The 12,315-nt window shown below is 33.9% G+C and overlaps 1 protein-coding gene across 1 annotated transcript in view; it reads right to left on the bottom strand.

Annotated features, from left to right (window-relative positions):
* The window catches only part of LOC142350270 (uncharacterized), a 42,190-nt gene extending 39,475 nt beyond the window's left edge, over window positions 1-2,715 (bottom strand). Inside the window, exons 1-3 of the mRNA XM_075402047.1 lie at window positions 1,964-2,715; window positions 1,406-1,584; window positions 359-452 (exon numbers count right to left, since the gene is read on the bottom strand). Coding sequence (XP_075258162.1) covers window positions 359-452; window positions 1,406-1,584; window positions 1,964-2,152 — 462 coding nt within the window. The 5' untranslated portion in view covers window positions 2,153-2,715. The remainder of the gene's footprint in view (window positions 1-358; window positions 453-1,405; window positions 1,585-1,963) is intronic.
* Between the last annotated feature and the right edge of the window lie 9,600 nt (window positions 2,716-12,315).

The raw sequence follows: 12,315 nt of genomic DNA, 5'->3' as shown, positions 1-12,315 counted from the left end.
TTCGCAACAGTTTTTTTTGAATTTTTTTCTGGCAGTGGTGCTCAATCTTTGGTGGACAAAATTAATGAGCAAAAAGGCAGTTTCTTAGAGTTTTGCTATATCAAATGGCTAATTGTATACAATTTTTAATTTTGCTTCTCCTACATTACTCTCAGTTCTATCAACCATTTTTGTTGTATTGGCATCATTGGATTTACAATTTTTTTTAACTCAATTATTTTTTCTCAAGCTTTTCTGTTTTTTAAAGCGAATAAATGGAAAATATGGCTAGCCCATTATTTAACTGATCATTTAGTTTTTATTTTAAACCGCTTTTAACCCAATTAGGTATGCAATTGTAAAAATTAAATTACTCTACCTGAGTGGTGGGATTGGCTTTGAGGGTTCTTGTTGGAACCTGATCTGGAACCCACTTCAGTGGTACTTCACACAATTTGTTGTTATCTCGTAATCTGGAAAAAAGGAACGATATCATCAAATGTTCACAAACTTTTCAGTTCATGAAGTTCTCATAAATATTTTGGAAGAAAATAATGTGTTCTTTCTCGAATACAATTTATATTTTAATTTATCCCACAAAGTTCAAATTACAGTTGTTTAAGAAATAAGAGAGAGCCATATTTAAAAAATGTGATCGGAATCACCCATTTTGTCGTATGATGATGGCATGCTCAAACTTGTTGGGAGAGTTTGTATATTTGCAAGTTGATTTAGCTTGTATAGAAAAAAAGTTAGTCTCTTAGTTGTTTTGGAGAGAGCTTTTCGAGCCTAGTTTTTAGCTAGTGCTCTGCTCAATTCTCCTATAGTTGTTTGTTTGTAACTCCGCCGTAGCCGGTCCCCAGCCCGGTTGAGAAAAGGAGGAGGGGAACACACCCAGAACATACTGGAAAATCTCAAAAAGTTGATTTTTTAAATCAACTTGAGACAATTTTCCGACAGTACTTCTATAAAAAGATGTTTAAAAAGTGTATGGTGCAGACTATAGCTCGCCTATGATAAAGTTTCTAGCTCGTCTATGTTGCAGAAGTGGTGCGTCTATGGGACAGTTTTTGGCTCGTCTATGTTGCAGAGTTGGTGCGTCTATGGGGCAGTTTTTGGCTCGTCTATGGGGCAGTTTTTGGCTCGTCTATGGGGCAGACTTTGGCTCGACCGTAAGTACTTGGTGCGCTTATGTTGCTCGTTCAAAAAAATTCCTCGCCTGTGTATGTTTGAACGCACCATACCCCCTGTGTGCGTTCAAAAACGGTCTGCGTCATAAACGAGCACAAACGATAACCTCGACCTGGGGGTTTAAGGAAGATAATGGAAGAATTTCTGCAAGATTCTTTAAGATCTTGCAAGATAAGCATACTATCTTTTCATGAGCATACTATCTTTTTTATGAGCTAGGCTAACATGGCCTGACCTCAGGAACTCCTGCCGATCCCACAGAAACTGGATGTCATGTTGAACTAGAAGGCCTAACAGGTTGAATATCTGATCCGAACTCCTCATCGCAAACAGTCTTCCGTCTATTTCACTCTTCGCAGGGATCACATTGATGCTTTTCAGTTCTTTCACAGCCCATTCGACTCTGGTTATGACCTGTGAATAAAAATGGAATAATGTGGAATGATCTAATGAAGAATGACTGAAGAAAACAAGCCGGCCTCGCATATGAGTCCAATTTTCAAAGAATTTGTTTTGTTCTCATGCCATTGTCGAACTCCAGTGGTTATCTTGTCAGATCTGGTTAAGATTCATGCATAAAATTGTTATTTCATTTGGTTTTGTGAAAGACTTTTATCTTGTCAAATCTCAAAATCTTCCAAGAATACTGTTATTTTGTAAAAATCTTGCAAGAGTTTACAGTATAACCGTAAATTTACAAAACTCTTATACAAAATTGTAGTCGGCAACTGACTACAATGAGGCACGAAAAACTATTTCCTTGTTGGTGTAAATTTCTTCAAACTTTTTATACCTGATTTTGAGTGAGATCATCCAAGGATGCCAGTCGCTTCGGCGGGTACCCGACCATCGAGTTGACCAACAGTTTCAAATTGGAACCCTGCAGGATGTCAAAGATGACATTGTTCAGATTGACATCGTATTCTAAGAGTCGGAAGTTGACCCAGGCTGTGTAACAGTTGATTCTCGTTCTCAGAGACATTCAGCAAAGCTTATAGATGAGGGAATATATTTGAAAGTTTTCTATTTTAATTTTGATAGTCTGCAGCGATTGTAATTAACAGTGGACAAAATTGTGTTTGAAATATTCGAAGGTTTCGTTAAAAACAATTTTACAAATTATCCGTAACAAAATATAGTAGCGACCGGTTAATTCTTAAAGCAATCAAAACTCATTGGATTGTAATTGCTTGACTTTTTTAATTTATTTTATTCAATTTTCAATTTTCTTTCGATTGATAAGTCAGATGTTGAAATGAGATCCAGGCTGAAACAATGACTTTATTTCTTCAAAAGTAGCAAGTGTTTTAAATAATAAATCAAATTTTGATAAGAATCAGAAGAAACCTAAAATGGAGAAAAACCAATAGACAAAGTGAAAAATTTATTTTTTGATTTTTTTTGGCCTTTGAACGTCAATAATCAATCCAATGTCTAAAAAAAGATTTGACAATTTGTATTCTGAGCTTTCACGTTATTTTTATATAGTTAATCATTTTAAGTAATGATATGTATAGTAATGGTAAAACAGCAGTCAATGAATGCTCGTGTAAAAATATTCACTCAAATTTATGTTCATGTGGTAAGAGAATGGTTTTGGTTATTTTTGTTTTGAAGATGCAATTGATCAACTCTTTTGTTCGTCATCAACGGTGTATCAAAAGCATACATCATTGAATTTTCCAGCAAATATCGCTCCTTTACAAGTAAAAAAAAATGAACAGAGTACTAAGAACTTCGCAAGAATTTGAGATGCACTGAGCTTCGAAAACTTACTTAGAAATTTATAAACAGTTTCATGATCAAAATGGGAAGTTGGGAAAATGAGAAAAATTTTACATGCTTTGCCAGTGAAGAAAAACCTAATATAACAATAGAATGTTTTTACATCAAATACTGATAAAACAGGATTAACATACCAAGATCTTGTCGTGCTGCACAGCAACAAAAATTCAAGATAAGTGAAAAATGCGAGGTGTTGGCAAGAGATTTTGAAAACTTCTGATAGGCGGCACGAACAAATTTTTTGCGATGGACAAAATAAAATGCGATAAAAAAACATTATATTCAGGAGTACGTGAAATACGGTGGAGATTTTTAGCAAAACAAATTAGAAAATTATTTGATCAAAAAAGTTAAGATTCAATTTAAACAAGACGGCTCGGTAATGTGTGTTCGCATATAATGTACCAAACACGCTTAAACACGTTTTCGACCTAATTGTCTACGAAATGAGGAATAAAAAATTTTAAGAATTTCATAATTTGTTCAAAAATAGTTAGTATATTCATTTCAAAAATCGCTTTAAGCGTAAACCACTAAACAAGATGAATAATGCCTCATTCGAGTGTCAATGATACCTACGAATAAGGAGAATAACAGATAAAAACAATTAACAAAATCATATAAAACATCAAGGAGGCTCGGCAATGTGCGTTTGCACATAGAGTTCCGACCCCGCTCAACCACATTTTTGGCATAAATATCTACCAAATGAGGAACAGATACCCAAAAAACCAAAAAATTTCAAAATAAAACTGTGTATGAACAAAAAGATCAACTCTAACGCAAACAACTAAGTAAAGTAGAAAAATGTTGATATAGATTGTTGAGATCAGCCATTATTAGGAAAACAAGTTAAGACGAACAACAAATTCAAACCACAATAAGAACAAACTTTTAATTACATCCTAAAACATTATATCCATTTTTTCTAAAAAAAAAACCTACTAACAATGCTAAAATAGCGTCAGATAAAATTGAAACTAAAGAAAATAATTTGTACTTCAATAGAAAAAATATGGGACCACTCCATAAAAAGCCTCGTTAACAAATAAACAAAAAAAATTGGCTTAAATTCTTTAAAAAGCAATTAATTTCAAAGTAATAAAACTCCTAAGAACAAACTTTTAATTGCATCCAAAACATTATATCAATTTTTCTAGAAAAAAAACATACTAACAATGCTTAAAAAGCGTCAGATAAAATTAAAGCAAAAGAAACAATTTTGTATTTCACTAGAAAAGATATGAGACCACTCCAAAATAAGGCTCCGTAACAAATAGACAAAAAATTGGCTTAAACTCTTTAAAAACAATTAATTTCAAAGTAATGAAAACCATTGGAGACCAATTGAATATATCCACCATGTTTATGATCACATACGCCTCTATGGGAGGGTTTTAGGACCTTTTTTTCAGTTTTTAATGCGGTTACAAAAAGAACAACAAATAGAGACAACCATTAAAAATTCAATTAAAACCTGCAAGAAAACGCTGTCGAAGCCATAAAGCCATATTTCAGGACTCAAAATATGTTCAATTGAACCTCACTCGAACCCCAATAATGTGATAATGAGAAAATGCGACCTCTAATTAACGAGAAAATTTAACAAGAACTTAAGAAAGGGAAAAAAGTTGAAAATTAATTATTATTTTTGTATTTTTCGGAAACAATTATTCTGAAATCATGAAAACCATAAGCTACAAAACAAAATAATTAAATAGGTTCGTTTGTTCGTCCAATATGAGTGCATGAGACCTGTAATTATTCATAATATTTCTTACGTTCACAAAAAACTTCGAATATAGACGAAAATTAAAGTTTAATCTACTTTTTTCCGAAAATCCCGGAGTCGAAGCCAGTAAACTCATAACGAGCTTTGTCAAAAAACATTAGGTTTTGCAGACTTGCACCGTCTCTTGACAACAATATGTGACCTGTAATTATCGAGACTAGGGAACAAATAGAGAAAAAAGAACAAAAACGCCAATTTGAAGGGGTTTTTTTCTTTTTGGAAACAATTGTTTCCAGAATCTTGAAAGCCATCAGCTATCATGAAAGCAATCAGAATATCAAATCAGAATATAGACTCACTTATTCCTTCATTAAAAGCCAATGAGATCTGTCATTATCCAGGGAGTTTCATTAGACTAAAACTATAAAGTAAAAACGTTAGATAAAAGACAAAAAATTATGAAAGCCATTGTTTATTTAAAACTCAAACATTTTTAAAAGTCAAAACCACCATAATCTTTGGAGAAAAAAAAGATAACGTATATTCGAACTGCTTCGTGAGCTATTTGGAACTATCAATAGTGAGCTTCGAATGGAATTATTCTGTTCTTTAATTAAACACGTGATATCGAATTTTTTTAACAAAAAGACCGACTGATTACAATCCGAAATATTTTTGGTTTGAGACAGACTAAGATTGGATCAAAACCCGCGTAGCTATTGCTGTTCGTCCATTAATAACAATTAAATGTTTCGATTGTCATAGATCTAGATAATTTGTTAGTTAAAAGATCAAAAATAAAGGCTGCGTTTTTGATAATCCGAGAGCAAAGTTAGCCAGAAACGGTAAAATTTTACTTCCAGACTACTCTCAATGGAAGTGGAAGCGAGACTAGCTCATAGCTCCCTATGTTGTTTGCAAAAATTGTCTTAGTTATTTTTGGGCGTGTACTTCCGGCAAATTTGATCAAATTGGACTGAAGTAGCTCAAAGTGGGCAATTTTTATGAAAAAGGCTTAATTTTGTAGTATATAGCCAAAATTTTAGGCAAAAAATTAAATCAAAACTGTCAACAATACTTCTTGTTTTTATAAATATAATCAGCAGTGCCATTGTTAACCATTTTTACATGTTTTTACAAAATTGACGAAATTTTAGGCAAAAATGTGAAAGAAATTAACGCAAATCTGTCTGATATTCACAAAAATTAGAACCAGGAAAACTTGCTCTAGAAAAAATATCAAAAAATCAAAAAATCTTCTCAAATCAATATTCTACTGTGGACGGGCTTTTAAATGATACAATTTTCAACTCTCTACTATGAACATATCGATTCGTCAAAATTGACTGAACAAAACAACCCCATTTGAGTATATATATAATTCCTGCCCCCCTCAATAGGGGTCGGAAAAATGGCCTTTATTACGATCAAAACCCCATGTTTTTCTATTTCTGAAAATTTTCTAAATTGATGACAAAATCAAAACAGCACAGGAAAAAGTTGAACTAAATAATTAATTTTGAAACTCACAAAAAAGATACGCGACCTATCTTTATTGACAACAATTAAAAAGCTCACAAAAAAACAAAAAACTAAAGAAAAAATATACTTTTTGAAAACCACTAACTTCAAAGTCACAAAAACAATTAGCTGTCATTTGAAATCATCAAATCACTTCATTTTTTCCTTAAAAAAATCATTGAGACCTGCCAATACCCAGAGTGACATACGACTACAAAAAGAACAAACTCAGGCAAAAAAAAATTCTGTTGAATTATTCGAAAAAACGGTTTTTGAAGCCTAAAAAATCGTAATCTAATAACTGAAAACATTAACTGTTATCAATTCCACCATATTTCAACGCCATTATTGTTATTAGTGAATTATCATTGTATCGTGTAATAAATTCAATGAACTGACATTACAGCAAAAAGAACCTCAAAAAATAAAAGAAAATGTCGAAAATAAAAAAAAAGTTTTGAAGACTCTTAATATCAATGCCAAAAGAACATAATTAAAATTTTAAAACAACAGTGAAAAACAATTCTAATTCATTTGAAAGGGAATGCGAACTCTCTCCATGCTGAGACTACGCTACAAAGTGGCAAAAACAAGCTGAAACTGTCAAATCTCAAACAGATATTTTTGCTAAATAAACAATTTTTTCTAAAGCCATAAGCTTTGAAACAAAAAACAGTTAAACTTGTTTTTAGCTTTTAAGAATCCGATCGGACATGTCATTAGTCAGTAGGCTACAGAATAACAACGAATAAAGCCAGAACGAATGAAAGCGAAATATCACAAACAATAGTAGGCAAACAGTGTTGAAGCCCAAAATTGATGAACTCATCGCTAAATTTAGTATGTGAATGTATTGGCCCTTTTTTGCACCTAAAATTCGTTTGTCAATAAGTAAAATTTTACTTGAATTGATTCTGGTTTTGAGCTAACGTAAAAAAGGAAACGGCAAAAAAAGAAGACAGCAGCCCACTTCATCCTGATGATTTTTGAATTCTAAAATTCTACAAGCAGACTATCTTGCTACTGCTGTCCATCCAATAGATCAAAAAAGTGTTCAAAATGGTACCAAAATAGCTAATTTCGCAAAAAAATCAAAATCAAAACTAATTGATGAATTTAGGATAATTATCGAGTTAAATTATCAAAAAATCTTCAGGTGCAATTTGAAAGCATTAGAAATCTTTGCTGGTAGCATTTTCAATATAAAAAGAGGTCTTTGAGCAATGAAACTCTGTCAAAAGACCACGAAAAAAATGTTGGAAAAATTCAAGAATTCATAACCAAATTGACGAAAACAATTTGTCGGAGCCAAAAAACCCTGAGATTTACTCAGAAATCAAAATAGTTATTCATTGGGTATCATTTGAACATACAAGCAGTTTTCATTAGAAGACTTTTAAAAGAAATTATACATGTCTCTAGTTGGGATGAAAAATATGCGGATAACATTTTGAAAAGGACAGACCCAAAAAACGATCCAAAGCCTATTTCATCGCAAAAATGGAGATGGGACCAAAACTGGCCTTGCTGTCACTGAACGGCTGTTAAGAGCGTCATTTTTCACGACAATTGCCTGATAAATTTTATGGCAGACGGAAATCTAAATTTATCAAAAAATAAATGATTCGTTTTTGAAATATATCGATTAAATTAGAGAAAAACAGCTAAATTCTTTGTTCCAGAACATTTTCTTAGGAACCGGAGATAAAGAAAAGACATCATTTGAGTAGGCGAAAATTATTAGCAGCAGTTTCCATGTCTGCAATAGCGGTCAATTTGGGCAAAATGGGCTAAAAATGCAAATGTCATGCCATTATTCATGAAAAGAATAATATGCTGAATTTTCAAAATTTAATAAAAATCTTAGCCAATAGAGTTGTTTCAAACAATTCATTAACTTTCTTTTATATTTCGTCGCAAAACCAATGAATCTAGTTTTAACAATTTTCCATATTTTTCCAAAACTTCTAAAAGTTAATAAAACAACACAAAACATAAGAACTGAGGGTAACGTTTACAAAACTTTAAACGTCATTTACTCCTCTGAAAAAGCTAACTAAAAGACCTTTTTGATTTGATATTCCACGCTTGACAAAATTTCCACTGCTACCGCTAACAGATCTCTAAGATGAATATATCGACCAGCTAAAATTGAATGAGAAAAAACCAGTTGAGCATATAGTTCCTCTCCCACTAAAGGGGGTCGGAACAATTACTTATTTTAAATAGCTTTTGCTAATGCAGAACATAAAACGTTGTTACAAAAATTGCGACGCATATGGAATCAATGGTATAGTCTAATAGTTGCTGATTTCTTATCTCACTAACCAAAAGTCATTGAAGGAATCAACATTGAAAAATGAAGAAGTGAGATAAACCAGATTGGCAGACCCCAAGGAAGTTTATTAGTAGCACTACTACACCTATTTTTAGGATTTTTTCAGGGATTGAAACTTTGTTTATAAAAAAAGGAGAGTCGCAGAACTCACTTTAAAATAGAGCAGAAACCAGCAGTTGGATAACCAAACAAACTCTGAACAGAGACAAAGCAGTTTGCGAAGATATGGAGCACGCTAAAGAATAAAAAAGAAAAATGTAAATGGTCCCAATTATATTAGTGTGACAATTGATGAGAGGTTGAACTCTACAGATCATGTTGACAACTTTATTTATTCTGACGGGATATAGATTCTCCTGATATAGTTTCTACGGGAAATAGAACCCGGCTGTCTTCGTCAGACCAATTTTGACTTCGGTCTCTGTTAGTTTTGTTTCGGAATTGTGGGTTAGGACTTTTGTGGTGTAGTCCGACATTTGGTTGCTTGCCTGTTGTCTGCTCTCCAATACACCTAAAAAGTCTTGTTAGACTTAACCCTCTCTTAATTTGCTCGACCATTTTCAGAGATTTACTCAAAACTCTGCATGACGATCTAGAAAAAAATAATCAATATTATTTCTATCAAACTAGATGAACATATTTGCGTTTTTATCTGTCACTTGACTTGCGTATGAATTTGTTGGTATATGCATTAGATTTCTCCTTGTCTGTTGGTTTATGGTTCATCGTTAATTTTTGATTGATCATTGTTCTGGCGGCCTACTCGGTCTAAATTACCTAGCCTGCTTAATTTTGCTTTGCCTTTACTATTATCTCTTGTGTCACTACCTCTACTGGGTCCCATCAAGAGTGGATTCGATTCGAATTGAAAGGGTTACAGTCGGCTTTCTCGTTTCTGGCCGATTTGCTAACCGTTTAATTTTGCTAATCGATCTTCTGATTATTGCAGTCAAGTTTGGGTACGTTAGCAGCGGTAGGCTTGAGTGTAGAACTGTTTGTTTGTCTCGTTGTGAAATTTCTTCCACTTTTACATTTTTTGTTCCTCGGCTTTCTATCAGTCCTTTAAGTGCCTCTCTAAGCTTTCAGGTAGGTCTCAAAAGTTTATTCAGTTGTCCAGTGTTAAGAAACAAGGAATTCCCATAGTTCTTGGGGAGCTGTTTTAATACCGAAATGTCTGAGCTCGTATAGGATGAGTGCGAGTGGTTTGAATCGGGTGAAGTTTTCTTGTTTTCTGATTTTCCTCTGTTTGGGGGCTTCTTCATTCCTTTTATTCGGAACAAGAACAAGTGTTGTACGCGGCGTTTTGTAAGCAGCTTCTATGGTTCTGAAATCACTTTTTAAAATCTTTTAAGGCCACATGGAATCCATCTGTCAGATTGTAGAAACTGAAACTTAAGAAATACAGGAAAACGAAAGCTAAAGTAATTTGAACTAACCTTAAAATTTTCTCGATGAACCGTATCAACCGAAACCGAAACTAAACCAAAGAGAAATATAGTTATTTGAACAGATCAGGATTAGAGTTATGATTTGATTCTCTCAAACCAAGTTGGTACCAAATTTAAAACAATATTATTCGGACCTGATAATCTTAATAAACGAAACACCTTGAAAGTATACTAAAATTACTATTCAAAGATTAAGGCATGAACAAATGACCTGGAATGCATTTTTTCGGACCTTACATAATACGTACGGATATACAAAACCCCTAGAAATCAGGCCACATTTAGGGCCCGTAAAGGGTATTTTCTCAAATGATTAGGCTAAGTTAAGTCCACAGGACTCAATTTTAAAAAGTTATGAGAAGATAAGCTGGTATAAAAACGGCTAATTTTTGGGCCTTTTTTAAAACCCAATTTCCAGATTCTAAATTCACTTGCTTGGTATACAACCTTCGTTATTTTCAGCGGCAATAGTCTTTCCTCAGTTCGACTTTTCTATTTTCTTAGGATTATTCGATAGAGTCGGTGTAGACTCAGAGATCGAATAGAGAAAAGGAAAATAGTTAGTAGACTTGTTGTAGAATACACTTAGTTTGATTCTAGCTTTGATTTAGTTAGGATTAAGGTCTGTGGAAAATTTGCAATCTTCAATTTATAAGTCTAGTAATTTCTTAAGTTAGAGTTTGGTTTTAATTCAAAACATAACTTAGCTACTTAGGAACATAGGTGGTTTTACAGAGATCAATGACTATTAGGCTAAGTTATGATCTCCCGTGACTTGGACATCAAGAGAGTGACTGCAGAAACCTTCAAGACGAGAGTTTCTAAGATTATCAATCGCCGCGCTCCTTTGGAGACTGAATAAGTGAAGCCAGTCTGAGGGTAGGTTTGCCTGCTCGTGGAAGACTTGGCGAGTAAAACTAACCCATGTAGTATGGATGGGTGAACCAAGTAGACACTTAAAACTGTCTGCAGTAAGCGTGAAGTACCTGAAGGGCGGAAGATATTGTGTTCTTTTTTTCAAGTGGTTGATACTCGTCTGCTTGGGTTGTGGAGTGAACTACGACGAACTTCGCTTCATCTTCAATTTTATTAAACCTTAGTGTCACAGATTGATCTCTTAGTATAACTTAGTTGCAATGAGAACTTGGTATACTTCTCAATCATAGGACCACCTATTTTATAATTGTTTTCGTTTTTTCCATACACTTAGCTCATAGTTGAGGCTAGAGAACTCTGAATCCAACTTTATCATTACTATTTTGAAAATAGTGCTGCCTCCAATCTGAATCTTAGGAATAATAGAAGGGCCTGGTATTACCCTCTCTGTTATATAGGAAAATAGGCTTACGATATTACCACTTCTCTAGTTCTCTGTTTCTTTTTGAATTTTCAATCATCTACAAGTTGTTGGGACTTGATGGCTGGGGAATCTCCCCACCCCAGTTTTTCAAATTCTACGTTGGTGACCACAGAGGGATTTATTATAAGAAAAAGTCACAGGCATTACTGTAAAAGCTAGCTAAAAAGAGGAATACTTAGATATAAAACAAAGAACGCGAGCAGGTCTCACGTACCGTCAGTGAAATTTCAAAAAAAAAACTTTGAACAAAAAAAGAAGAGATCGCTTATGAAACAATAGAGAAGAAAGACCGATCATAATCAATCTAGTTTACATCAAGACCACCGTACAAACGAAAACTGAGTGCTAGTTTGAAAACAATTCGAAAGAAAATTTAACGTTTGAAATACTGCGAATCCAAATTGTTGTTTTGTAGTTTTTAGATTCTGTTTGTTTGCCTTTTTGTAAAAAAAAATCACTGACAGGGGGTTCTTGAAACAAAAAAACAAGGCATTAAAATAAAACACTTTTTAAGGAAGAAATCAACTAACGTTCCTTACGTGAATGCAATACAAATGGCAAACGTAAACAACATTAGCACCCGCAGCAAATCGTAGTGGCTGCTTCACCTCTAACTACCTTACGTTAAAGGTAGTCAAAGACTCCGACTGCTTCGAGCGATGGATAGGCCATTTCAAAGCAATGTCTCAGGCAAACAATTGAGATGACGCCAGGCAGCGAGCGGTCCTCCCCGCTTGGTTGAACACCTACGCACTTGAAGAGTTCTACAACCTCCTCAATTAGTAATTCAATCAAGTACAAGGACAACCAGCCCCAACGATCGAACGTGTGCTCAATGCCCTCAACAACCGAATAAGAGACTTTCCTAATGCAGGGATTGCCAGAACCGAGTTCAAAATTCTCCAGCTAGCAAAATGAAGGGGAGAGCATACAGGAGTTCCCACGAAGAATCCAAAAAATG

The sequence above is a fragment of the Convolutriloba macropyga genome, chromosome 12 (genome assembly GCF_964194025.1).
Source record: "Convolutriloba macropyga chromosome 12, txConMacr16.3, whole genome shotgun sequence".
In the NCBI taxonomy this organism is placed as follows: Eukaryota; Metazoa; Xenacoelomorpha; order Acoela; family Convolutidae; genus Convolutriloba; species Convolutriloba macropyga.
Note: the sequence above shows the minus strand (reverse complement) of the source record. Positions and strands in the feature narration are given on the sequence as shown.